Below are 23,692 nucleotides of genomic sequence, written 5' to 3' on the forward strand. Positions count from 1 at the left end.
AGAAGGCAGAAATCTTTAATAAATAAATAAAAAAAAAGAAAATTGAAATAGAGGCAATAAAGAAAACACAAGCCAAGGGAATTATAGAAACAGAAATGATGAGAAAATGATCAGGAAACACAAATGCAAACATAAACAGCAGAATTCAAGAGATGGAAGAGAGAATTCAAGCGCTGAAAATACAATAGAGGAAATAGACTCACCAGGCAAAGAAAACATTAAATCTAACAATAGTTTAACCCAAAATATCCAGGAAATATGGGACACGATGAAAAGACCAAACCTAAGAATAATAGGTATAGAAGAAGAAGTTCAACTCAAAAGCACAGAAAATATATTTAACAAAATCATAGAAGAAAACTTTCCCAACCTAAAGAAAGATATTCCTATGAAGATACAAGAAGCTTACAGAACACCAAATAGACTGGATCAAAAAAAAAAAAAAAGTCCCCTCACCACATAATAATCAAAACACTAAATATACAGAATAAAGAAAGAATATTAAGAGCTGCAAAGGAAAAAGGCCAAGTAACATACAAAGGCAGACCTATTAAAGTTACACCTGACTTCTCATTTGAGACAATGAAAGCCAGAAGGCTGTGGTCAAGCATTACGCAGACATTAAGAGACCACAAATGCCAGCCCAGACTACTATATCCAGCAAAACTTTCAATCACCATAGAAGGACAAAAAAAGATATTCCATGACAAAACCAAATTTAACCAATACCTAGCCACAAACCCAGCCCTACAGAAAGTACTAGAAGGAAAACTCCAACCCAAGTTGGCTACATCAACAGAAACACAGACAACTGATGATCTCACAGCAGCAAACCCCAAAGGAAAAAAAAATATCGCCATCAACAAAATCTAAACTAACAGGAGATAGCAATCACTCATCATTAATATCCCTTAATATAAATGGACTCAACTCACCTATAAAAAGACATAGGATAACAGATTGAATATGAAAACAGAATCAATCCTTCTGCTGCATACAAAACATACACCTCAATTTCTATTGCAAGGAGCCACATGTTTGTCCTGGCCACCCGGCTAGCTTAACCCCGAAATAACCACATAGAAACTGTATTAATTAAATCACTTCTTGGCCCAATAGCTATAGCTTCCTATTGGCTAAATCTTACATTTTAATTTAACCAATTTCTATTAATCTGTGTATCGCCACGTGGCAGTGGCTAACTAGCAAGATTCTAACCAGCGTCTATCTCAGGCAGAGGATCCATGGTATCTCTCCAACTCTGCTTTCTTCCTCCCAGAATTCAGTTCCATTTTCCCTGCCTACCTAAGTTCTGCCCTATCAACAGGCCAGGGCAGTTTCTTTATTCATTAACCAATGAAAGCTGCACATAGACAGAAGGACCTCCCACACAAAACCTCAAAGACAGACATCGCCTCAGAGGAAAGGGTTGGGAAAAAAAATTACCAATTAAATGGACCTAAGAAGCAAGATGGTGTAGTTACCCTAATATCTAACAAAATAGACTTCAAACTAAAATCAATCAAAAGAGACAAAGAAGGACATTTCATATTAGTCATAGGAAAAATCCATCAAGAGGAAATCTCAATACTGAATATCTATGCCCCAAATACAAGACCACCCTCATATGTAAGAGAAATACTTCTAAAGCTTAAATCATGCATTAAACCACACACACTAACAGTGGGAGACTTCAACACTCCCCTCTCACCACTGGACAGGTTAGTCAGACAAAAAAAAAAATGAACATAGAAATAAGAGAACTAACAGATGTTATGACTCAAATGGACTTATCTATAGAATATTCCATCCAAACACAAAAAAATACCTTCTTCTCAGCACCTCATGGACCTTTCTCAAAAACTGACCACATACTCAGTAACAAAACAAACCTCAACAGATTAAAAAAAAATATGAAATAACCCCATGTATCTTATCAGATCACCATGGCTTAAAACTAGAATTCAACAACAATACTATTTCCAAAAAAGCCCACCAACACATGGAAATTAAACAATGATCACCTAAATCATCAACGAGTCAAGGAAGAAATAAAATGAAATGAAAATGATCACACAACATATCTAAATTTATGGGATACATTGAAAGCAGTGTTAAGAGGAAAGTTCATAGCACTAAATGTCTACATAAAGAAGCTAGGAAAACCCCATACTAGAGAATTAACAGAACAATTGAAAACTTTAGAACAAAAAGAAGCAAACTCACATAAGAGAACTAGACTGCAGGAAATAATCAAATTGAGAGCTGAAATCAACAAAATAGAAACAAAGAAAACAATACAAAGAATCAATATGTTGGTTCTTCCAAGAATATCAACAAAATAGACAAACCTTTATCCAAATTAACCAAAAGCAGAGAGATAATATCCAAATTAACAAAATCAGAAATGAAAAGGGGGATATAACAACAGATACAGAGGAAATCTAGAGAATCATCAGGTCATGTTTGAAAACCTGTACTCCACAAAATTGGAAAGCTTAAAAGAAATGGATAACTTTCTGGATAAATATCACTTACCAAAATTAAGTCAAGACCAGATAAGCAAATTAAATAGACCTATAACTGCTGAAGAAATAGAAACAATTATCAAAAGTCTCCCAACCAAAAAAAAGACCAGGACCAGATGGTTTCAGCTTAGAATTCTACAAGATTTTCAAAGAAGAACTAATACCAATACTCCACAAATTGTTCCACACAGTAGAAACAGAGGAACATTGCCAAACTCTTTTTATGAGGCTACAATTACCCTGATACCCAAACCACTTAAAGGACATTACTAAGAAAGAGAATTACAGACCAATCTCACTCATGAATGTTGATGCAAAAATACTGAAAAAATACTGGCAAAAAGAATCCAAGAACACATCAGAACCATCATCCACCATGATTAAGTCGGCTTCATCACAGAGATGCAGAGATGGTTCAACATACCAAAATCTGTCAATTGTAATCCACCATATAAACAAAATGAAAAATAAAAACCACATGATCATCTCATTAGATGCCGAAAAAGCTTTCGACAAAATACAACATCCCTTCATGATAAAGTCTTGCTGAGAGCAGGGATACAAGGAGCATACATAAACATAATTAGGGCAATATATAACAAGCCAACAGCCAACATCAAACTAAATGGAGAGAAACTCCCAGCAATTGCACTGAAATCAGAAACAAGGCAAGGTTGTCCACTCTCTCCATATCTATTCAATATAGTTCTTGAGGTCCTAGCTACAGCAATAAGGCAACAAAAGGAGATCAAGAAGACACAAACAGGAAAAGAAAAAGTCAAACTCTCACTATTTGCTGATGATATGATAGTTTACATAAGCGATCCAAAAAATTCTACCAAGGAACTTCTACAACTCATAAACACTTTCAGTAATGTAGCAGGATACAAGATTAACACACACACGTACACAAAAGTCAGTAGCCGTCCTGGGCACAGATGATAAATGGGCTGAGAAAGAAATCAGAGAAACATCACCCTTAACAATAGCCACAAATAGCATAAAATATCTCAGAGTAATTCTAACCAAACAAGTGGAAGACTTGTATGACAAGAACTTTAAATCTTTGAAGAAAGAAATTTAAAGAAGATACAAAAAAGTGCAAAGATCTCCCATGCTCTTGGGTAGATAGAATTTAACATAGTAAAAATGACAATCTTACCAAAAACAATCTACAGATTCAATGCAAAATCCCATTAAATCCCAGCAAAATTCTTCACAGACTTTAAAACAGTACTCAACTTCAAATGGAAAAACAAAAAACCCAGGATAGCCAAAACAATCCTGTACAATAAAAGAACTTCTGGAGGCATCACAATCCCTCACTTCAAACTACTACAGAGCTACAGTACTGAAAACAGCCTGATATTGGCATAAGAACAAACAGGAACAACAACAGAACTGAATCAAAGACCCAGATATTAATCCACACACCTTAGAACACCTGATTTTTGACAAAGGAGCAAAAAATATCAAATGGAAAAATGAAAACACATTTAACAAATGGTGCTGGCATAACTGGATATCAACATGTAGAAGAATGAAAACAGACCCATATCTATCACCATGCACAAAACTCAAGTCCAAATGGATCAAAGACTTCAACATAAAGCCAGCCACACTGAACCTCATAGAAGAGAAAGTGGGAAGTACACTTGAATGCCTTGGCACAGGAGACCACTTCCTAAATACAACACCAGCAGCACAGCCACTGAGAGAAACAATTAATAAATGAGACCTCCTGAAACTGAAAAGCTTCTGTAAAGCAAAGGACACAGTCAACAAGACAAAACAACAACCTACGGAATGGAAAAAAATCTTCACCAATCCCACATCATTGAGAGGTCTGATCTCCAAAATACACAAAGAAAAAAAAAAGGAAAAGAAAAAAAAAATACGCAAAGAACTCAAGAAAATGGTCATCAAAAGAACAAATAATCCAAAAAAAAAAAATGGAGTACAGACCTAAACAGAGAACTCTCAACAGAGGAATCTAACATGGCTGAAAGACACTTAAGGAAATGCTCAACATCCTTAGTCATCAGAGAAATGCCAATCAAAACATCCCTTACAACTGTAAGAATGGCCAAGATCAAAAATACTGATGACAACTTATGCTGGAGAGGTTATGGGGTGATGTGGGAGTGTCATATATCAATCTGTTGATTTCATTGGTTAAGCAATAAAGAAACTGCTTGGCTGGCCCTGATAGGTTAAAACATAGGTGGGAGGAGTAAACAGAATGGAATGCTGGGAGGAAGAGGAAGTGAGCTCAGACCCGACAGCTCTGCTCTCTGGAGCACAGACGCCAGGCTCTGCTCTCCCATGCAGCTCAGACCCAGGATGGACGTAGGCTAGAATCTTCCCGGTAAGCGCACCTTGGGGTGCTTACACACATTATTAGAAATGGGCTAGTCCAGGTGCGAGAATTAGCCTAGAAGAGGCTAGATAGAAATGGGCCAAGCAGTCTTTAAATGAATACAGTTTGTGTGTTGTTATTTCGGGCATAAGCCAGCAGGCGGCTGGGGTGCTGGGGACGCAGCCCCGCCGCTCTAATTTCAACAAGGGGGTAAAGGGAACACTCCTGCATTGCTGGTGGAATTGCAAGCTGGTACAGCCCCTTTGGATATCAGTGTGGCAATTCATCGGAAAATTAGGAAACAACCTTCCTCAAGACCCAGCAATCCCACTTTTAGGTATATACCCAAAGGATGCTCATCCGTGCCACAAGGACATGTGCTCAACTATGTTCATAGCAGCACTGTTTGTCATAGCCAGAAACTGGAAACAACCTAAATGCCCCTCAACCGAACAATGAATAGGGAAAATGTGGTACATTTACACAACAAAGTACTACACAGCAGAAAAAAAATAATGACATCTTGAAATTTTCAGGCAAATGAATGGATCTAGAAAGCATCATTTTGAGTGAGGTAATCCAGTCCCAGAAAGACAATTATCATATGTACTCACTCATAAGTGGTTTTTAAAACATAAAGCAAAGAAAATCAGCCCACAAACCACAATCCCAGAGAACCTAGACAATAAAGAGGACCCTAAGAGAGGCATACATGGATCTAATCTACATGGGAAGTAGAAAAAGACAAGATCTCCTGAGCATGGGACCTTGATAGAGGGTTGAAGGAGAGGGGAGAGGCAGGGAGGGGAGTAGAGAAAAATGTAGAGCTCAAAAAAAAAATTAATAAAAAAAAAGAAATTATCTTTTCCACCATGAAATGTAGTTTTCAATTAAACTTATATATACACTGCGTGTGTGTGTGTGTGTGTGTGTGTGTGTGTGTGTGTGTGTAAAACATTAAATTTTGGAAAATTGTTTAAAAGCATACCATTGTAGATTACAGTCTTCTGAAAAGAGAATAAAGATGTTTATCCAACTGAGTAGGGCAAATAAGGGTTTTAATAGAATTCATCTCCATACCTGTTGACGACTGCTAAGATCCAGCTGCTTCCAGAACTGGAAATCCAAACAAAGGTCACGCCAGTACTTGCAGACCAATGATGCAGAAAGGCAACGTTCATCCAGAGACAAATTGGAAAATATCTGTGAATTACAAAAGGAACCATGCATGTGCTTAATGTTTTCCAAGGCATAGCAATATGACAAACTTACAGGCTGAAGGACAATATTGAAAATATATTGAATACAAGTGAGCACCATCAAAGTCAGTCAGAGACTATCCTACAGAACAAGAAGTGTGATGACAGAGGGGCCAAGGACAGGAACTGGCACTATCTTTTAGGTAAGGAGAGAAAAGAAAACAGAATGATACTAACGTCTGTATTTTTCTCTTTCCTTATAGTAAAACATATTACAAGGACAAGCCAACAACAAATGAAATACTGCCTAGGCTAACGGAAGAGGAAAGACTAGGGAGGAAAGACATAAAGAGTCCTCTGAAGCTTTTGCCTGACCTTGGGAGCATAAGAACTTTTAGACACAACTTAAGAAAACTCAGAAGTAAACCATATGAGAGGTACTGTACCTTATGGTACCTCCTAGACACTCATAACCCCTGCCTAATGCTGAGAGATACAAAATCTAATGCTGGACATCCCACAAAACATCTGCTTGAGACTTCAAAGGTTCAAGGTCATGAAAAAAAAAAACAAGGAAAGATGGGAAACTGTTATATTCCAGAAAAGATCAAACAGAAACAGGTTTTAGTGCAAACCCTGAACTGCATCCTGGACAAAAAACAGGAAAGAACATTATCTAAAAAAGTGATCGAATCAAAATAACGATTAATTTGTAATTATGAGTAATATACCAACGCTGGTACCACAGTTTTGGCAAATGTACTTGCGGAATGTAAATCAATAAAGTTAAGGGAGTCAAACTGAGTGCAGAGAGGAGGGGAACCTCTGTACTCTATTGTCTTTGTACTTTTTCTATAAATCTAAAATCATTCCATAGAATACACATTGTACATCTTAAATAGTGCAATAAAAATAAAACTACTCCAAGGTGCAGACCTACTTTAAAAGAACTTAAAAGTCCTATCAGGAAAGAAGTGCTGGAGCCAGGATTAGGGTTCAGGCAGGTCTTTGAAGATGTTGGAGACACGTCAACAAATAATGGGATGTAAGAGATACTGAGCTGGACCAATTATCAGAAACACTTCAAAGCCAATTGATAACAATGGAAACCAAGCAGATGTTAGACGATATAAAGGAAATTAGTTTTTACTTTCCTATATTATAATTATATTGATATTTTATTGTCTCTTTTATTCTGGTGCTTATGAGAAATTCAATTGAAAATTATGTTTTTATATTCATTGAAAATTTTTTGAAAAGTTTAAAAGTTAAAACAAGATAAGCATAATATTGCTGAATTCTGGGTAAACAATATCTAAAGGGTTTGATTTACTATTCTATAGAGACATTTCATTTGTATTTTAATAAATAAAGCTTGCCTGAAGATTAGAGAGTAAAGGAGTCCCACTGGTCTGTCTTATAGATCAGGCAGTGGTGACACACACCTTTAATCCCAGTAGACACACTAGTTTGCCATAGACACCTGGCAGTAGTGGTACACACCTTTAATCCCAGCCCTAGAGAAGTATAAGATGGGAGAAGACAGCTCTCAGGCTCAGTCTCATTCTAAGATTCCTAGAGGCAGGATCACTATTTTTGAACTGAGGTTGAGGTAACAGCCAGTGGCTGGTAGCTTTGCTTTTCTGGTCTTCAAGTTGAACCCCAATATCTGTGTCTGAGTTTTTATTAATAATTCTTCACTATTCTCTACTTTGGCTCATATGTAAAAACGTTCACAAAAGTAAAAGTTTTAAAACAGACTTTTAACACAAGTCCCTTACCTTTAGGCTTGAATCACGGCTTTACCATTTATTATGGATGTAGCCTTGGGTAAACTGCTTAACCTCTTGTATATCATTCTTAAAATGGGAATAATATAACATTTATCTAGTAGGTAATTATGAGAATTAGAAAGCATGGACAGTTTCCACACTGTTGTCTGAAATAAGGTAATAAGTATATAAACCGTTTCGGCCAAATCTTTGTCTTAATAACTTACCCCTGTACAACTAAGGGCTGTAGTCTCCAAGCTATACTATACATCTAAGCACCTCGAGCCTGGGGGAAACCACTGTCGTGGCTGTCACAAGTATTGTGCATTCCACAAAGGGTGTAACGGAAAACACGGAATATGCATAAGTATCTAATGAATGTGGCTCCAATACCAGCAAAGAAGGAGTAAGCTAAGCTCCTGCCTAAGCTACTTAAAAGTAAAAACCGATTGACAAACTATGAATTCCTTCTAATCTGCTTTCTCTGTATCCCATGTTTTCTGTATTGGCTTTCATTTCCTTCAACTCACAATGTTTCCAGTATTCTTGTGATGTCTTCTTGAGGAATGGTTATACAGAGGTATGAGATTGTTAGTAAAACCTATTGACAGTAGCTGAGAGCAACTGCCTCAAGACTAAAAATTAAAAATGATAGAATGCAGAGGAAGCAAAACTAGGAAGGGGCTGAGTTTTCTACTTGTTTGGTTGGTCTCTGCCTGAACCTTTTACTCTTCTGCATGGGAATGAGTGGCACCTGTGTAGACCTGCACAGCAGACAACAGGGAGAAGGCTGTCCTCTTTCCAGCCAGAGGACCCAGAAACCCGGCCTGCCACAGAGTGCTCGCTTTTCTTTCTCTTCTCCTTTATCCCTACTGTTCAATCCCAAGAGCTGCCTCTGTGGCCAAGCTGCAACATGACAGCTATGCAGAATCTTAATACTCCAAAAGGAGCGTGTTTCTAGCCAAAGAACCAGAAGAGAGAACTCTGTGGAGCCACAAAACTAAATTCATCATGAACGCAATCTCAAGCATACAAAACTATACAACAAGCCAGATCTACAGCTCTGGCAGAAACTCCATCTTCCAATCCACAAAAGTAAGCTTCACTGGCACACAAACCTGCACACACACTGGCACACACACTTTGCAAGACTGTGTGACAATAAAATTTTATGAAACCTGGCAGTGGATTTGCCTTGCCCCCGACTGTATTTATGAAACCCATGTTATAGCACACATGCACTTAACGCTAGGAATTCCTCCTACTCTACATTAGATGTATCCAATAATGTTTTCTGCACTGATTTTCATATCCTTCAATTCACAATATTTCCAATACTCCTGTGATGTCTTCCTTGATGAATGGTTATTCAGAGGCACAAGACTGTTAGCAAAAAATGATAGAAAAGTTCAATCCAAAAGTCTATTCCCTCACAAAACCTGACAAAACTGTCAACAATTCTATTAAAAGTTTAATAAACTAGTAAGTGGCTCATTTTAAGCAAGGAAAAAAGGCAGCCAAGTTTCAGCATGAAGGCATCTCTGTCAGAGGCTTCGGGGGCTATACACAACATGGAGCCGTAATCTCAAGAACTACTTTGGAATAGCCAATAAGAAAATTGGCAAGCACAAGCAGCAACCGTATATACTAAAGGGGAGGAACTCTACTTCTCAGAACTGCCACATTGGAATACTCACACTGCCAACTTTAAATACAGCACACAATCAAATATAAGAACGTGATAAAATACATCTGTATAAGTGAGACATCGAACAAGAAAAAAAGAGAATCACTGGAAACTGCACACAAAGAAGCCTAAGACAAACACAACAAGTCAACAACTAACGTGTACCCAAAGACCCAGGGGGGAACCATGAACAAAGAGCTAACAGAGAGCTTGGGATGGGCCTCAGTGGTAAAACACGCACCTACTGTGTGTGAAGCCCAAGACTCAGCACAGTAAAAACAGAAAAAGAATCAAAGTTAACAAATCCAGAGATGTCCCATCAGCGAATACTAATAAAAAGTAGAAATTACAGAAACAGAAGGAGATCCTGGAAGCAAATCACATCATAACTGAAAGGAATATCTCATCATGAAGATCAACAGGTAACAGCAGAGAGAGCTTCAGGCAAAGCAGCCCCTGCACGCCCACTTCTTCACCAGGACTTATTAGCTTAAAATTCACTTGGGATAATTCAAAATGTTACAAACAAAACTGCCTTCAAAGAGGCCAGAAATAAAAATATAACCATCCAGAGCCTACTGCTGGCTTGCTTTGCAGAGTCTGTGACACCTGTCGCCTATTGATAACATAGGATCTTTGAGTTCTAGTAATCAAATGACTTCAAAAATACTAGGTTGAAAATGAATTTTTAAAAAACCATTTTAGATTATTCTATAAATTTGGGAATAACAAAGCACTTCCTAACTCAGCTATGATATCAAAAACAAACCAAAAACTAAATTTTTCTTTCTGGAAAAATGTATAGACTAAAGTCCATCATGAATGTTGGTGAAAAAAACTTTTTAAAAAATTAATGAACAGAGGTGGTTCAACAGTTAGAACATGGTACTCTTTAAGTGGAGCCAAGTTTAACTGCCAACACCTACATGGCAACTCACAACCATCTATATATAACTCCAACCCCTGCAGGGCCTCTGAGTGTGCCAGACATGCATGTGATACAGACTTAGATGCAGACAAAATACCCATACACATAAAATAAATAAAAACTGATTTTAAGAAATCAGATCCAGTAACACAGTAAAAAGATCGCATAGACCATGGATAAAAGACTTTTTCTAAGAAAGGATGGGCCAACATCTGAAAAAAAAAATCCATATAACATACCAGACCAATAAATCAAAGCTTAAATAAAAATAACTGTCCCAACTCATGCAAGAAAAGGCACTTACCAAAATAACACTGTTTCTCGATTAAGACAGTCTACAATCTAGAAATAACAGTGCTTTTTCAATTTGAAAAATGAGCTCCGCATGGCCCCAAGCTGATGTTACACCTGAACTGTGAGATTTCTCCCAGAGGTCAGGAACAAAACAAGGAGGTACATTACCACTTCTACATAATACTCCACTGGAGCTTCTGGCCAGGCCAAATGAAGCAAGGAAAAAAATAAAACTATCTGTTCCAGAAGGGAATAAAACAATCAGTGGCTGGAGACATGGACCAGCACCTGCTGTTCCTCCAGGGGCCCAGGGTTCAGCTCCCAGCCCCATTGGACCCAACACCCTTTTCTGACCTCCACAGGTGCCTGCACATATACATGTTACACACAGAGACACAAATAAATAAAACAGAAATTTTTTAAAAAGTTATCTAAGTCAAGTGGTGGTGACACACGCCTTTAATCCCAGCACTTGGGAGGCAGAGGCAGGTGGATCTGTGAGAGTTCGAGGCCAGCCTGGTCTACAAAGTGAGTTCTAGAACAGACAAAACTGTTACACAGAAAAACTCTGTCTCAGGGAAAAAAAAAAAAAAAAGTTACCTAATCACAGATGTCATGATGTTAAACAAAATAAATCAAAGAGAAAATAAAAGCAAAATTTGGGCCAATAATCACATATTTTTGATACTAGTATTGGAAAGATAGAATTAAACAATTTCTATCTATAATAGCATCAAAGAGAGTAAGATTCATAACTTTTCTTTCATTATTGAGATTTCCCACCAGTTGAGTCAATGTGCCAATATTCTTCTCTAAGCATATGAACATTTCCTTTCATTCTTTCATTCACATTGTTCTATTTTACTCATTGTAAACCATTTATAATGGTCTTTTTGAGGTCTTTGTAAGGTCTATTTGGAGCTACTTAGAGTCGGTTTCTCCTGCTTTCTTTCCCCTCAGTCTGACTCACATTCTTCATACTCTTCACATCTCAAAACTGTTCGAAACTAAGTATTTCAGGAAATATGGCAGCGATAATAGAATCGTACTTTTTGACCTTTTATTTCTAACTTGCCTGTTCCTTATCTCTGGTCTCGATGGTACAGGAGTCTGAGTGGTCTGTGTCCTTGTGTCCTTTAGCTTGGCTTTTTGGGAAATCAGTGTCTTGGAAAGTTTGCTGAAAACTCTCTAGCCTGCTCCTCAATCGGCTTATGGGTAGAAAGGCTCAACCAATGTGGTCTTTTGTTTTCTGAGATACAGTCTTAATCATGTTGGCCTCCAATCTGATTCTCTGACCTCTGTCCCCCAAGTGCTAGAATTACTGGGATAACTAGCTTAGCCAATTTCTCCAGCTACCTTGATCATTCCTTCCTGCCAGCCCTTCATACATTCATAGTTTTACAGTAAGCCAGGATGTGTGGAAAGATTATGTCTGCACGGTTCTCTCACTCCCACGGTCTACTTCTTCCGTTTTCAGCTCCTCTCCCACTCCTCCGAGTGGCACTACATCTTCAGGCCAGCACTATGTGAGCTTCCCTTGGACTGCATTTTGTTTTTTCCTACTAAAAACAAATTTTGTTTTTTCTCTGCCTTTAGTTGACAAGTCCCAAACTGAGTTAGCCCTCTGGGTAGGTCACACCAGGAGCACTACCCTACATGTTACAGAATTCCACCATTCCTTTGACTCTTTAACAGAGTTTCCTGAGAATAAATGCATCCCAGTACCTGTCCTTTATTTAATTCTAAACCCCAAACAGTTGGGGCAATTTTGTTCTTTTTTCGAAAGGACACACTACACTTAGCATGTCCCTCTAGCAACTTTAAGTTATATGGATATTTTTAAGCTCATCCCCCTCACTTTACAGATGAGAAAATAAAAGATTCGAGGAGACGAAGTCATCTGTATAACGTTTTAAAGGGCTGGATGTTTTCTTTTCACATTTCATTTATTTGTGTGGGGGGTAGATAGGCACAAGAGTGTATGTGCACAAATGTGTGTGTGCGTGTACACAAGTGTGTGTGTGTAGGTCAGAGGACAACTTGCAGGAGTCCTTTCCTTCTATCATGTGGGTCCCAAAAACTGAACTCAGGTCGTTAGAGTTGGCATTTACTCAGTGATAAGTGCTTTTACTGGCTGAGCCACCTCAGTGGCCCTGACTCTATAGTTTCAAAGGACTAATTTGCTCTTTGCATGATCACGGGTGCCAAGTAGCACCTGAGTGGTACTTCTCCAGTTTTGTCTCTTGTAAACGATACTTTTGATACACACACCACTGACTAAATACATGTGGATTTAGGTTAGTTTTGTTTAACAATGTGAAAAGGAACTAATAGGCAGGTGATAAAAATAAAAAAGGATACCTGGGAAGGTTGAGCAAGTTCTTTAGAGTCTACTATGCTAATGTGGGGTGCTTCTTAATCCCCCTTCCTCCCCCATCCTTTCTGCAACCTGAAACTCCAGGCTCAACAAAGACTAGAAGGAACCCCTCTGGCAGCATATAAAACACGACTGACGGGATTCTTCAGGCTACTGATAACTGAAGACCACCTAGCACACTTCAGAAAGGAAATGTCATAAACCTGGCTTCCTAAAACCCTCCAGCTTCCCTCCAGAGAAATGTCTCCCATGAAACTGGTAATAACTCTACTGAACTAAAGGTCCCCTCCACTGACACGAGAGTGAAGGGACTGCAGAGAAGGTCTTCTAATGGTAGAGAGGCTAGGTCTCCTGCTTCCATTTCAGAAAGGAACAGGCTTGCTAACAGAGCAAGGTAACAATCTAGACCTAAAGCAAACAGTACCTCTCGTATTGAGCGTGTATTTCACGGTAGCCATTCATGCAAAGAGAAAACATGTCAGGAAAATTGCTGCACGGTGGTTACAGCAAACAAAGCGCAAGCTGTGACTTCAGTATGCAGAAGGGCTTGAAGTTGTAAAGGCAACGAATAGCAAAATCCAAGGCTAGTTTGATTCAAAACAATCCAGAAACCAAAGCTCTAAGAAAACTGCTATTCCCAGGGGTGACCTTAGCAGAGCGAGGCTCTGCTCCGCACACATCTTATAAAGATCACAATACAGCCCCACGCTGTAATCAATCGGCCTCAGACTCAATGGCTTACAAGGTGTCTGCAATAAGCAAACAACTCCCCTATTCAGGAATGCCTTCCATAAACTCCGTGAGGGAGTGTTCAAGTTCTCATAAGTCTGTTCAAAGTCTGTCTACAGCGAGAGAACACACTAGGCTGCAGCTCAGGGTCTGCCATTCGCTGAAATGTCCTTGGATGAGACATTTCTCCTCTATTTCTGTATTTATTAAGGGGTGGGAGTGAATAGAGGGTCTCAACAATCACTTCTTGTTCCTGACTTACCAAATTACGATTTCCAGGAACGCTTACTATTTCAAGAAAGAAGTTCCATTTTTTTAGAGCACCAATTGTTACCAAAGGCTTCTAAATTGCCAAGCACATACTCTTTAACCCGGAATCCCACTTCCTTGAAACCTAGCCTCGAAATTATTTCAAGGGGTGTATAGACAACATCTGCACACATTGTTCTAGTAGAAAAAATAAAGCCGGAAATGTATCTCTCAATAGAAGGCAATATGATACTATGGGATACTAAGCGGTAGTTTAAAATGAAAGAAACTAAATGATTCAGAAAAAAAGACTTCCAAATCCACTAGCCACAAAAATTACAGCACATGGGCATGGGGGAGGGGGCGTGTACACAGCTCTTTCTGCAATAAAGGGAACATCCTATACAGCACAGTCCAATAGAGGAGGCACTAAGGCCATGTGACTACAGACTTCTGAAATCTAACTCTCATAATTGAAAAAGTGAATTTTAAGTTTTACTTAACCATTGCAAATGTCAATACTTGTAGCTAGCAGCTAACATACGGATGGTATGGATCTAGAAAAATAACCTCAGGTGTTACCAGTGGTCATTCTACCTCTGGGAGACAAGATGAAACGGAGGGATAGGGCTGAAGCAAAGCAAGCTCTGCCTTAGTTGGCAATGCTGGAGCACTTCGAAAAAAGGCACAGTTAGCACTAAAATAGATAAATAAGAGAGTTAGCCTCGCTGATGTGGAGCCTGTAACCCAGCACTGAAAGGCCTGAGGCAAGAGGAGCAACAGTCTGGAGGCCAGCCTGAGCTACACAGTGAGACCCTGTCACAATAAACCGAAAAAGATAAGAAATAAGTAATTTATTATCTTTTCTTCGTGATATAAGAGCCCAGGTAAAATGAGAAGAATACCCAGTTTGTCTCGGTTAGCATCTACACCTGTCAAATAAGAAGGCAGCAATGAGAGAAACTTCTACTAAATGTTTGTTGATCATTTATTTATCCATGGCAGCCAGTGATGCAAAGGACTCGGGGAAGTTCCCTCTGCCCTAAAGTGCGTCCCCTGAACACATGCACAGTAATTACTCCTCTAACCTGCATAATGATTAAAGCTTTACACTTGACACAGGGAATGGTAAACTTGCCCACTCTTTTGCTGTCTTGTTCACAAGAACATCGAAGTCACAGGGAAACTGATCCAAACACAGAAGTGTGAATGTGCAGAAAGTCTAATCATATAAGGGACCCTGATGTGACATAACAACTGAAAGTCACAGCAGTCACCTCAGCAACAACAAGAGTAGCCCAGTTCTCCTGAAGGTTATTTCTGGCTAGTCTCATTTAAATAGCATCCACACTGAAAGGGGCATGCTGCTAACAAAGACAGAAAGCAAGGGGGAAAAGAACTTAATACAAATTCTATCACGAAGTTTGTCCTTAGCACTGACAAAACTGGAACTTTTTACTTGGTGATTTAAAGTGGCACAAAGTTCCTAGCAGGCACTTCAACTCTTCACTCACCCAACGCTCAAGAAGGAAGGACTTCTGATTTGTGGTAACCCTTGTTTGTATAGGAAGGTAAAGATATGGGAAGGAAAAACAGCATAAACAACAGGATGGTTGGGCTTGTTTTGTTTCAAGTCAAGCTAGCCAAAACTCCCTAGTTCACGACCCAAATGTGTCCTTCAGTTTACGGGTGTGACCTTGAAGGAATCATTCAACCACTTCAAGTCCAACTAGACTGTTAGCATCACAAGAGAAAAAAAAAAAAACCCTCCTGTTGCAGGCACACCAATGTATGCCATCTGCTCCAAACCACTGAAACGTCAGTTTCTTTTTCTTATAGTACGTTATTAACAGGACTTATCTCACAGCATCAACCTGAGAAATCCATATACAAAGCTCGCAGTGACTGGTCACGGTAAATGCCTCCCAAGTTATTGCCACTTAGGAGCAGCTATCAAATTTGCAAACTTTTAAACACCAGGATGTAAAGTCGAGACCCACTACATACAAACTGATCAAGAATGCACGTATAGTCCACAGAAATTTAGTAGTTTCTCTACGGGGGTTGCTAACGCAATCCACGAACCACGAGTTGTACATAACAGACCTAAGCTACTACAAGGCATTCAGCAGACTCCAAGTTTCTCTACTTCAAAACTAGGCTGAAAGCTCTGGCCCCACAGGCTTCCCAGTCTCCCCTTCCGGCGTCCCCCGGCTGTCAGGGAACCCCCTCCTTTGCACAAAGGGGGAGGAGAGAGAGAGCGGGGCGGGGGGAGGGGGGGGGACAAGCGAGCATCCCTGCGCCACTCGCCCAGACCCACCTTAAGCAGGATGGACGGAGGCAGTTGGTTGATGTCTGGAATTTCGGGGGGCGGCTCCCTGTGACAGTCGCAGGGGTTTCCGTGGGGCTCCTGACAGTCCGCGTCGCCACTTTCTGGCTGCTGTTGCTGTTGCTGCTGCTGCTGCTGCTGGGTGGACGAGGGGGCGGTGCCCCCAGCTCGGACAGCGTCCCCGGCGGCCTCGACGGGGGCACACTCGGAGGCGGGAGAGGCGGGCGCGGGGCAGAGCGGCGGTGGCGGCGGCGGCGGTGGCGGTGGCGGAGGCTGCTCCGGGGCCTGGCAGCAGCCGGCATCGGGCGGCCGCGGCGGCGAGGCCCCTCCCCCCGCCGGCCCTCCCCCGCCACCGCCCCCACCGCCGCAGCCCCCGCCGCCGCCGCCACCGCAGCGGGGCTGCTTGCAAGGGGTGCAGGCGGGGACCCCGGTCCCTTTCCGCTTGCAAACCATATCGAGGACGGTGGGGGACTCGGCCTGCGGCGGCGGCGACAGCGGCCCCCGGAAGAGCTGCGCGGCGGCCGACGGTCCCAGGAAGCGCACCGGCCCCACGCTGGCCAGGAAAAGGCCCGGGCCCTGCTGCTCCCAGGCGGCGGCGGCGGCCGCGGTCAGCCCCAACTCCTTGCAGCAGGACGCGGGCGACGAGGAGGCGGCGGCGGCAGCGGCAGCGGCGGCGGCCGAGGACAGCAGGAAGCGGCGGGCGGCAGCGGCACAGTCCTCGGCGGCCAGGGCCGCGTAGCGCCGTGCCAGGTGCTGCGAGGAGACGGCGGCGGCAGTGGCGGCGTAGGCCCCGTCCCGCGGCGGCGGCGGCGGCGGCGAGAGCGGCAGCTCCTCCTCTAGGCCGGCGGGGGCGGGCGCGCCGGGGCTGTGCACGATGAAGCAGAGCATGCAGGGCCCGCGGAAAAAGCAGTCCCGGCTCCGGGGCGCCGCGGGCTGCGGGGTCGCCTTCGCCGGAGTCCGGCGGGGCAGTCTGAGGAGAGGGCGCCGGCGGCGACACCAGCTGCAGCAACGAGGCTTCTTCTGGCTCGGGCGGTTACGCGGCTCCTTCGAGAGAAGGTGGCCCATATAGAAGGCCCCCGAGGAGGGCGAGCGGGACGGGGCGGGAAGGAGGCCCGAGGGGCGGGCTCCGGCGGCGGTGGGGCAGGCCGCTGGCTTGGCCGGGCCTCTTGCCCGCCGCGGGGTCGCCCGCGCTGCGCACCCGGCACACGCGACGGCGGCGGGGGCGGGGAAGGAGGGAGGGAGGGCGTCAGCTGCGGGCCGCCGGGGTTGCCCGACGCGGGCTACATGCTTGGCCCCGGGGAGCCAGGAGAACGATGGGCGCGAGCTGTGGGGACGCGAGGGAGGGAGCGGGTCTGCCGACTGGGCCGGCCGGTTCAGTCAGTCAGGCAGCGCAGCGCCACGGCGGGGGCGACGCCGGCCCGCCTCGGACCATTTTAACAGCGGCTCGGCCGGCGGAGCGCGCGCCCGCGACACGACTCGCTGCCGCAGGAGCGCGCGCCTCCTCCGCCACCCCAGCTCCGGGAGGGGGCGGAGCCGGCCGCGGGGGCGCGCGGGGGCTCACCCGGGGCGGGCGTAGCGGGGGGGGGGGGGGGGGGGCGGGCCCACGCGGCCGCGCGCGCGGTGACGGGGACGCGCGCCGCTCCGCGCGCCTAGGGTGCTGGGGTGCACGCCCCTCTCCAGAGGCGGGCGGAGACGCTTCCGAGCCAGCGGTGCGACATCCGTTTCCCCAGCCGCACTGACGTCCCGAGGTGTAAGTTCAAGAGCTTTCATTGGTCGGGCACGGCTTGGCTCTTCCCCCTCACTTCCCACCCCACCTTCAGCCCTGACTTGGAAACTGAGGCCATTTGGGAACCCGAGTGGCAGTGCTCCCGGAAAGGCGATGGAGAGCCCTGAGAGAGTGACACATGCTCCGCCCTTGGGTGATGGGCAGGACCCGTTAGCTGGATAGTTGTGCGACACCACTGGTTCCACTCATTTGTCTAGGTACCTGTTGCACACGGCTGCCATTGCACTCCCGTGCCAAGATGAAGGCACGGATCAGGTGACCTATACCGGCTGGAGGGTAGTTTCTCGAACACAAGGAGTAATCCAGCATTGCAGACTTCGAGCACAATGTTACTTGTTGACACATTGGAAATCCAGTCTGGCTAGTATAGAGAGGTTAGTGCTGTGCCCGTATGACAGACGTTGGTGACCAAGGTGGGAAAGTAAGCTTGCGGTTGACCCTTTAGAAATCTTAGTTACACTGATGCTGGACAGATACGGTCGTAAACAGGGTTCGCTGGTATGGAGTGGTTAGCTTTCACAAGGAGGAAGTAGGGAAGGCTGTCTTAGTCTCTTCTGCGATAAGGATACCACACACTGGTGAAATTATAAACAATAGTTTATCTGGCTCTTGGTTCTGGGGGCTTTGAAAAGTGGGATAACATCGCACAGTGAAAGCTAAGTGGCAGGACAAGAGACAATCCGTCGTTTGTATGAGGATCCTACTAGGCTTGTGGCAACCCGTTCAGAGGGCAGAACTCCAATGTCCTCATCACCTCTTAAAAGAGCCGCCTCTTAGTTTGTTGCATCAAACTGTTGCAATAGCAACTTTCAGTGTGAGTGTCGGAGGGGACTGTCAAACCCGTGGTAACTAACCACTCTAAAGCGGGAGGTCGATGGAAGTGAAGAGGAGGAGGAGAGACTTTGGGAGGAATGTATTCGTTGTGACTGGAGGAAGGAGGAAAGGGAACAAAGATTGGAAAGAGATAGGGTGCGTTCTGTTTCTGGCAGTTTCTACTTTGCACCAAATGAAGCCCCACCAACTGCTGAAGAAAAATGGTGGCGTTCTTAAAAGCTACCAAGGAGTAGGTTGGGGATGTGGTTCCACCCAGACGTACCATCAGATTTTTTTGCTAGCAATGGTCTCTTTTTCAGAAACCGACCCTTTAAATCTTCATATTCAGAAATCCCACTTCCAGGGCTTGATCATAATGAGATGGAACTTCAAGAAACACAGAGACAAAGATTTGTGGAAGAGATTCGCATACCTATATTGCAATCGGAAGAGCTGTCTGAAGTCCTCTTCCCTATAGCTGTACCCGCGTGGTGGTAGTGAGTAATGGGGGAGGGGAGCCTTCCAGGACGCCGCCAGAGCTTCACTGGTGAGAGACAGAGTTAAGGCCTTATAGCTCCTTTCCTGTCTCAGCTTGATTATTCTTTGAGCAAAGGGAGCTGTAATAAAACTTTTGGAACTTATGGCCCTGTCAGTTTCATTCAGTCAAATACAGATCTCCCCTTTGACCATCAGTCCCACATCTTGGATTAGCCAAGAGAAATAAAACCCTACCTCTACGAAGAGACTTTACAGAAATGCTCATTTCAACTGTACTTAGGATAGCAAAAGCCTCAAGGAGCCCAGATGTCCGTCAGTGGGAGAGTGGGTGAGTAAGTTGGAATATTCATCCAATACAACTCTACTCGTGAATTAAAAATAAAACAGAATATGAATGAATCTCCTGAGTGTGTGTTGAATCAGACTGGAGTGAGAACCCGAGTGTCTTCCTGGTTTTAGCTGGTCCTTTACGGGGAACCTGGCCCTGGGCAGGCCTATCCGAGCTACATGTGTGCACTAATTCCAGCTTCCTATTTTTAGAAGTGAACTGGGCAGATGAGTCTGAGGCTTTTAAAGCTTCTGGAATTGACGGTAGCTATTTTATTACAATTCCTGAGCCAGACAGCAATGAACAGATTGTCTCTGGTCTGCTAGTTGCCCTCTGCCCATCATGAGAAGTGACATCTGTGTTGAGAATAATCTGTCTATGCTCACCACCTCCCTACACCTGTGCAGATCTTCTTGAGGAAAGAGAATTCCTCAGAGTTTCAACGTTAATCCCCTAACTTCACTGCATGCCAGCTCTCAGTTTAGGGATTCACACCTGTGATCCCAGAACCGAGGATGAGGCAGGAAAACAGCCGCAGTTCAAGGCATGCCTGGGCTACAGGCACTCTTAAAAATGGGGGTAGGAAAGGTAAATTGCTATTGTCGTTGTGGTTAGTCTCAGACATCTGAGTATAGGACCCCAGTGGTGTTGCTTTGATAGATCTTTGGAGGCTGAAGCTTGATGACGAGGTATGGGGCAGGTCTTGAGGTTTCAGAACCTTACACCATTCCCAATGCACTCTCTGTTTCCAGCTTCAGTGCTGTGCCTGCACTTCATCATCAAGGACTCTAATCCTTCTGAGACTGTAAACCCAAATAAACTCTTCTGTGAGTCACATTGGTCGTGGTGTTTTTATCAAAGCAATGGAGAAGCAAATATCATAGTCACCAAAACTGTAGGAACTCAGCACCCTAAAGAGTCATGTAGATAAATTTTCAGGAAATACAACCATGAGCAACAGTTACATGCTCTGCAATTAGAGATTGTTTCGGCTGTTGAATATTAAAAAAAATTAGTAAACCCCATAATCCCACATAGACAGAGACTAGGCTGGCATCAGCTGGCCCTTGCTGGCTAGCATTGTCGGCTAAGTAATGTATTCTCTTGAGTATACACAACCACCAAACATCAGTGTCACCTGTGACCACTGTGGCCATGGTAAGGTGAAATAAAGAACCCTCCACAGTCATGTCTGAATACGTCATACACACGAGCATCCTCCAAATGGGCAGGAGAAATGAATGGAGACACTTTTGTGTTCTATATTGTAAGGACACATTTGTACCTAATCCTGTAGAAAGGAACCTGCACATACATGCTTTTAATAGGTTTTTAGGCACTGCTAATGGCTTGTTCTGAGTTAATCCCTGCCCACAGCCCAGAGACCTGTAGAGGAATACAAGGTTAATAATACCCAAGACACATAAGATTGAGCATTTTCAAGAAGTACCTGGAGCCAGATGTTCATAAAATGAGAAGGACACGGGGCAATAGTGAGAGATGCAGACATCACAAGGCTCAAATCTGGGTGACAGGGGAAAAAAGATTCCTAAAGGAATGGCAGTGTACCCATGCTTCAGCACCTCCCTGTGTAATCTGCTGGCTGGAAAGGAGAGGAATCCGTTATTTCTCCTAAAGTGTTGGTGTGCTGCCCTCTCAGATCGCTGGCTCTGAACAAAATGCAGCTTAAATGTTTGATTCCTAACTCTGCTCATTGGCCTTTATGGTGACGGGCATAACAAGCGCTAATATTCAGGTTTTCTCAACCACAAAGCTGAACATTTTAGCCATTATAGGTGACTCCTGTTTTCTAACCATTTACAATGACAGCTTTGCACTGTCCTTGTCTTCTAGATAACATATGTCAGAAGACACATTCATGGAAGCTCTTCTGCTTTCTGGCAGCCTCTAGCCCTCAGAAGCACCTCCCAAGCCGGAGTCTGTACTCTTCCCAATGCTCTCTTAGTAAGAGTCGCTGCAGCATCCCATGGTGTTCTGGTGGCCTATTTGCAACAAGACATTTAACCCAACTGTATTTGACCAAGTATGTCTTTAGCTGGGGGTAATAGCATTTATGTCACCAGTGTAAAATCACGCCCTCTACTGTGCTTACCCTAATATCTCATTCTCTCTCTCTCTCTCTCTCTCTCTCTCTCTCTCTCTCTCTCTCTCTGACTTGTCACATGTACATCTGTAAATATGGAATTTGGTTTTCTAAGTGTGATGTATGTTTGCCTGTTCTTGACCAGTTCTGCTCTACTGGAATGTAAAGTACATGTAGGAGGGAAAAAAGGATGGGTTTTTTTTTTTTTTCAATTTTCAGGAAGGTAATTTGGCAGCTATGCAGAAGGACTAGAGAATACAAACAGGTAATTGGTAGGAAGACTAGCAGAGATTGTTGTTGGAAGGATCAGAGGAGAAGCTTTGAATGAAGTAAGATGTGGTTGAGTAACATTTCTGATGTGGATTTTCAAGTATTGCCGAAGTATTTCTGTGTGGGGATATTTTGTTTATAATCTAACAAATAAAGTTTGCCTGAAGATCAGAGTGGAGAGCTAAGCCACTAGTTAATCATAGATCTGGGAGTAGTAGCACACACCTCTAATCCCAGCATTTGGGAGACAGAGGCAGAGGGATCACTGTGAGTTCACAGCCACCCTGGCCTACATAAGAGTGAATCAATCTAAAAGAGAAACAGAGCTCACACAAAGGTGATCTCAGCACTTGGGATCACATGTCTTTAGTCCCAGCACTAGGAAGGTAGAGACTAGTGATATGGCTGGGTGGAGAGAGGAATAAAAAGGGGAAGAGACAGGAACTCAGTGGAGTGTGGAGTCTGAGGTTGGTGGGAGCATTGTAGGATCACCCCTTTGAGTCTTAGTAGAAATAAGATCTCTCTAGTGGTGTGACTGCTTTGCTTTTCTGTTCTTCAGTTTAAACCCTAATATCTGTCTCTGGGTTTTTATTATTTGCACTACATCATAGATCTAGACATGGTGGCACACACATTTAATCCTAGCACTTGGGTGACAGAGGCATACAGGAGGCACAACAGGTTAAAGGAATTGGGATGGCAAATTCTCAAGACTGCTTTCTGCTTATTTGTGGGTGACATCTTGTGGGGGAGCCTGAAAAAGCTGGGTGCTGGTCACATCCTGGTGTAGCTGGTCTCTTTGCTCCTGTCCAGTGTTTGTGGTATGGAAATGTCTGGTGTCTCTAACACCTATTATTGGCAGAACAGAGGACAAAGTTAAGTTTAGGAGAAAAAAATTAAGACCAGGGAATTGAGAGGGGTGTATCTGACCTATTTAAGGTGGACCCTTCAATTTGGCTCCCTGGAACACACAAGAATTTTTTGGGTTTGTGAAAAATAAGCTTTAGACGGTAGCATATTTATGTGAGAATGACTTGACAGATGTTTTTGCACAATGAAAAGTATTTTTAAAACTATGGAAGGCAGCATGAGAGAGAAATTTGGTTTACTTGGTTTGTCCTCACACCTTTATAACTTGCAAGTACATACCTTAACTTGTATTTGTGTTTTACTAAAATTTGTATGGTGAGGTTGTCCTTTTAAACTGACAAAACTTCTCAGCTGTCAGACTACATCAGAGATCTTTGAGAAGGATAAATTTTTACTTGATTAAAAACGACAGAGAACTTACTTGGTTGGCACCTAGAGCTACTCCTCAGGGTTCTCCTTGTTTGCTGAGGGTCATATTTGCCTTTTGATGTTTTGTGCAGGGCCTGCCAGGCTCCAGAAGATCCCATGGGCTAAGAAATCTGTAGGAAGACAAGCCTACCTTGACCTGAGCA

The 23,692-nt window shown here is 43.3% G+C and overlaps 2 protein-coding genes across 3 annotated transcripts in view; one reads left to right on the forward strand and one right to left on the reverse strand.

Annotated features, from left to right (window-relative positions):
- Fbxl17 (F-box and leucine rich repeat protein 17) overlaps window positions 1-17,897 on the reverse strand; it is a 474,904-nt gene extending 457,007 nt beyond the window's left edge. The window contains exons 1-2 of one of the 2 annotated variants that reach the window (XM_050153522.1): window positions 16,443-17,897; window positions 5,968-6,090 (exon numbers count right to left, since the gene is read on the reverse strand). In XM_050153522.1, coding sequence (XP_050009479.1) covers window positions 5,968-6,090; window positions 16,443-17,516 — 1,197 coding nt within the window. In that variant the 5' untranslated portion in view covers window positions 17,517-17,897. The remainder of the gene's footprint in view (window positions 1-5,967; window positions 6,091-16,442) is intronic. The other variant, XM_050153524.1, reaches the window with a different exon arrangement.
- LOC126508320 (alanine and glycine-rich protein-like) lies at window positions 17,326-22,038 on the forward strand. Its single transcript, XM_050153509.1, has 3 exons — window positions 17,326-17,456; window positions 17,503-18,611; window positions 21,731-22,038. Exons 1-2 carry the CDS (start codon window positions 17,326-17,328, stop codon window positions 18,188-18,190), a joined length of 819 nt encoding a protein of 272 aa, XP_050009466.1. The 3' UTR covers window positions 18,191-18,611; window positions 21,731-22,038.
- Window positions 22,039-23,692: the final 1,654 nt, after the last annotated feature.

This window comes from Alexandromys fortis, unplaced genomic scaffold (assembly GCF_014885135.2).
Source record: "Alexandromys fortis isolate MF-2015 unplaced genomic scaffold, M_Fortis_MF-2015_v1.1 scaffold_61, whole genome shotgun sequence".
Taxonomy (NCBI): domain Eukaryota; kingdom Metazoa; phylum Chordata; class Mammalia; order Rodentia; family Cricetidae; genus Alexandromys; species Alexandromys fortis.

What these genes read in the sequence shown, in the direction of transcription:
- LOC126508320 (XM_050153509.1), top strand. Translation starts at nt 17,326, where the DNA reads ATGAAGCAGAGCATGCAGGGCCCGCGGAAAAAGCAGTCCCGGCTCCGG. An exon ending in CGGCGGCGACACCAGCTGCA is followed by an intron (nt 17,457 to 17,502) that starts GCAACGAGGCTT and finishes GGCTCCTTCGAG; the next exon opens with AGAAGGTGGCCCATATAGAA.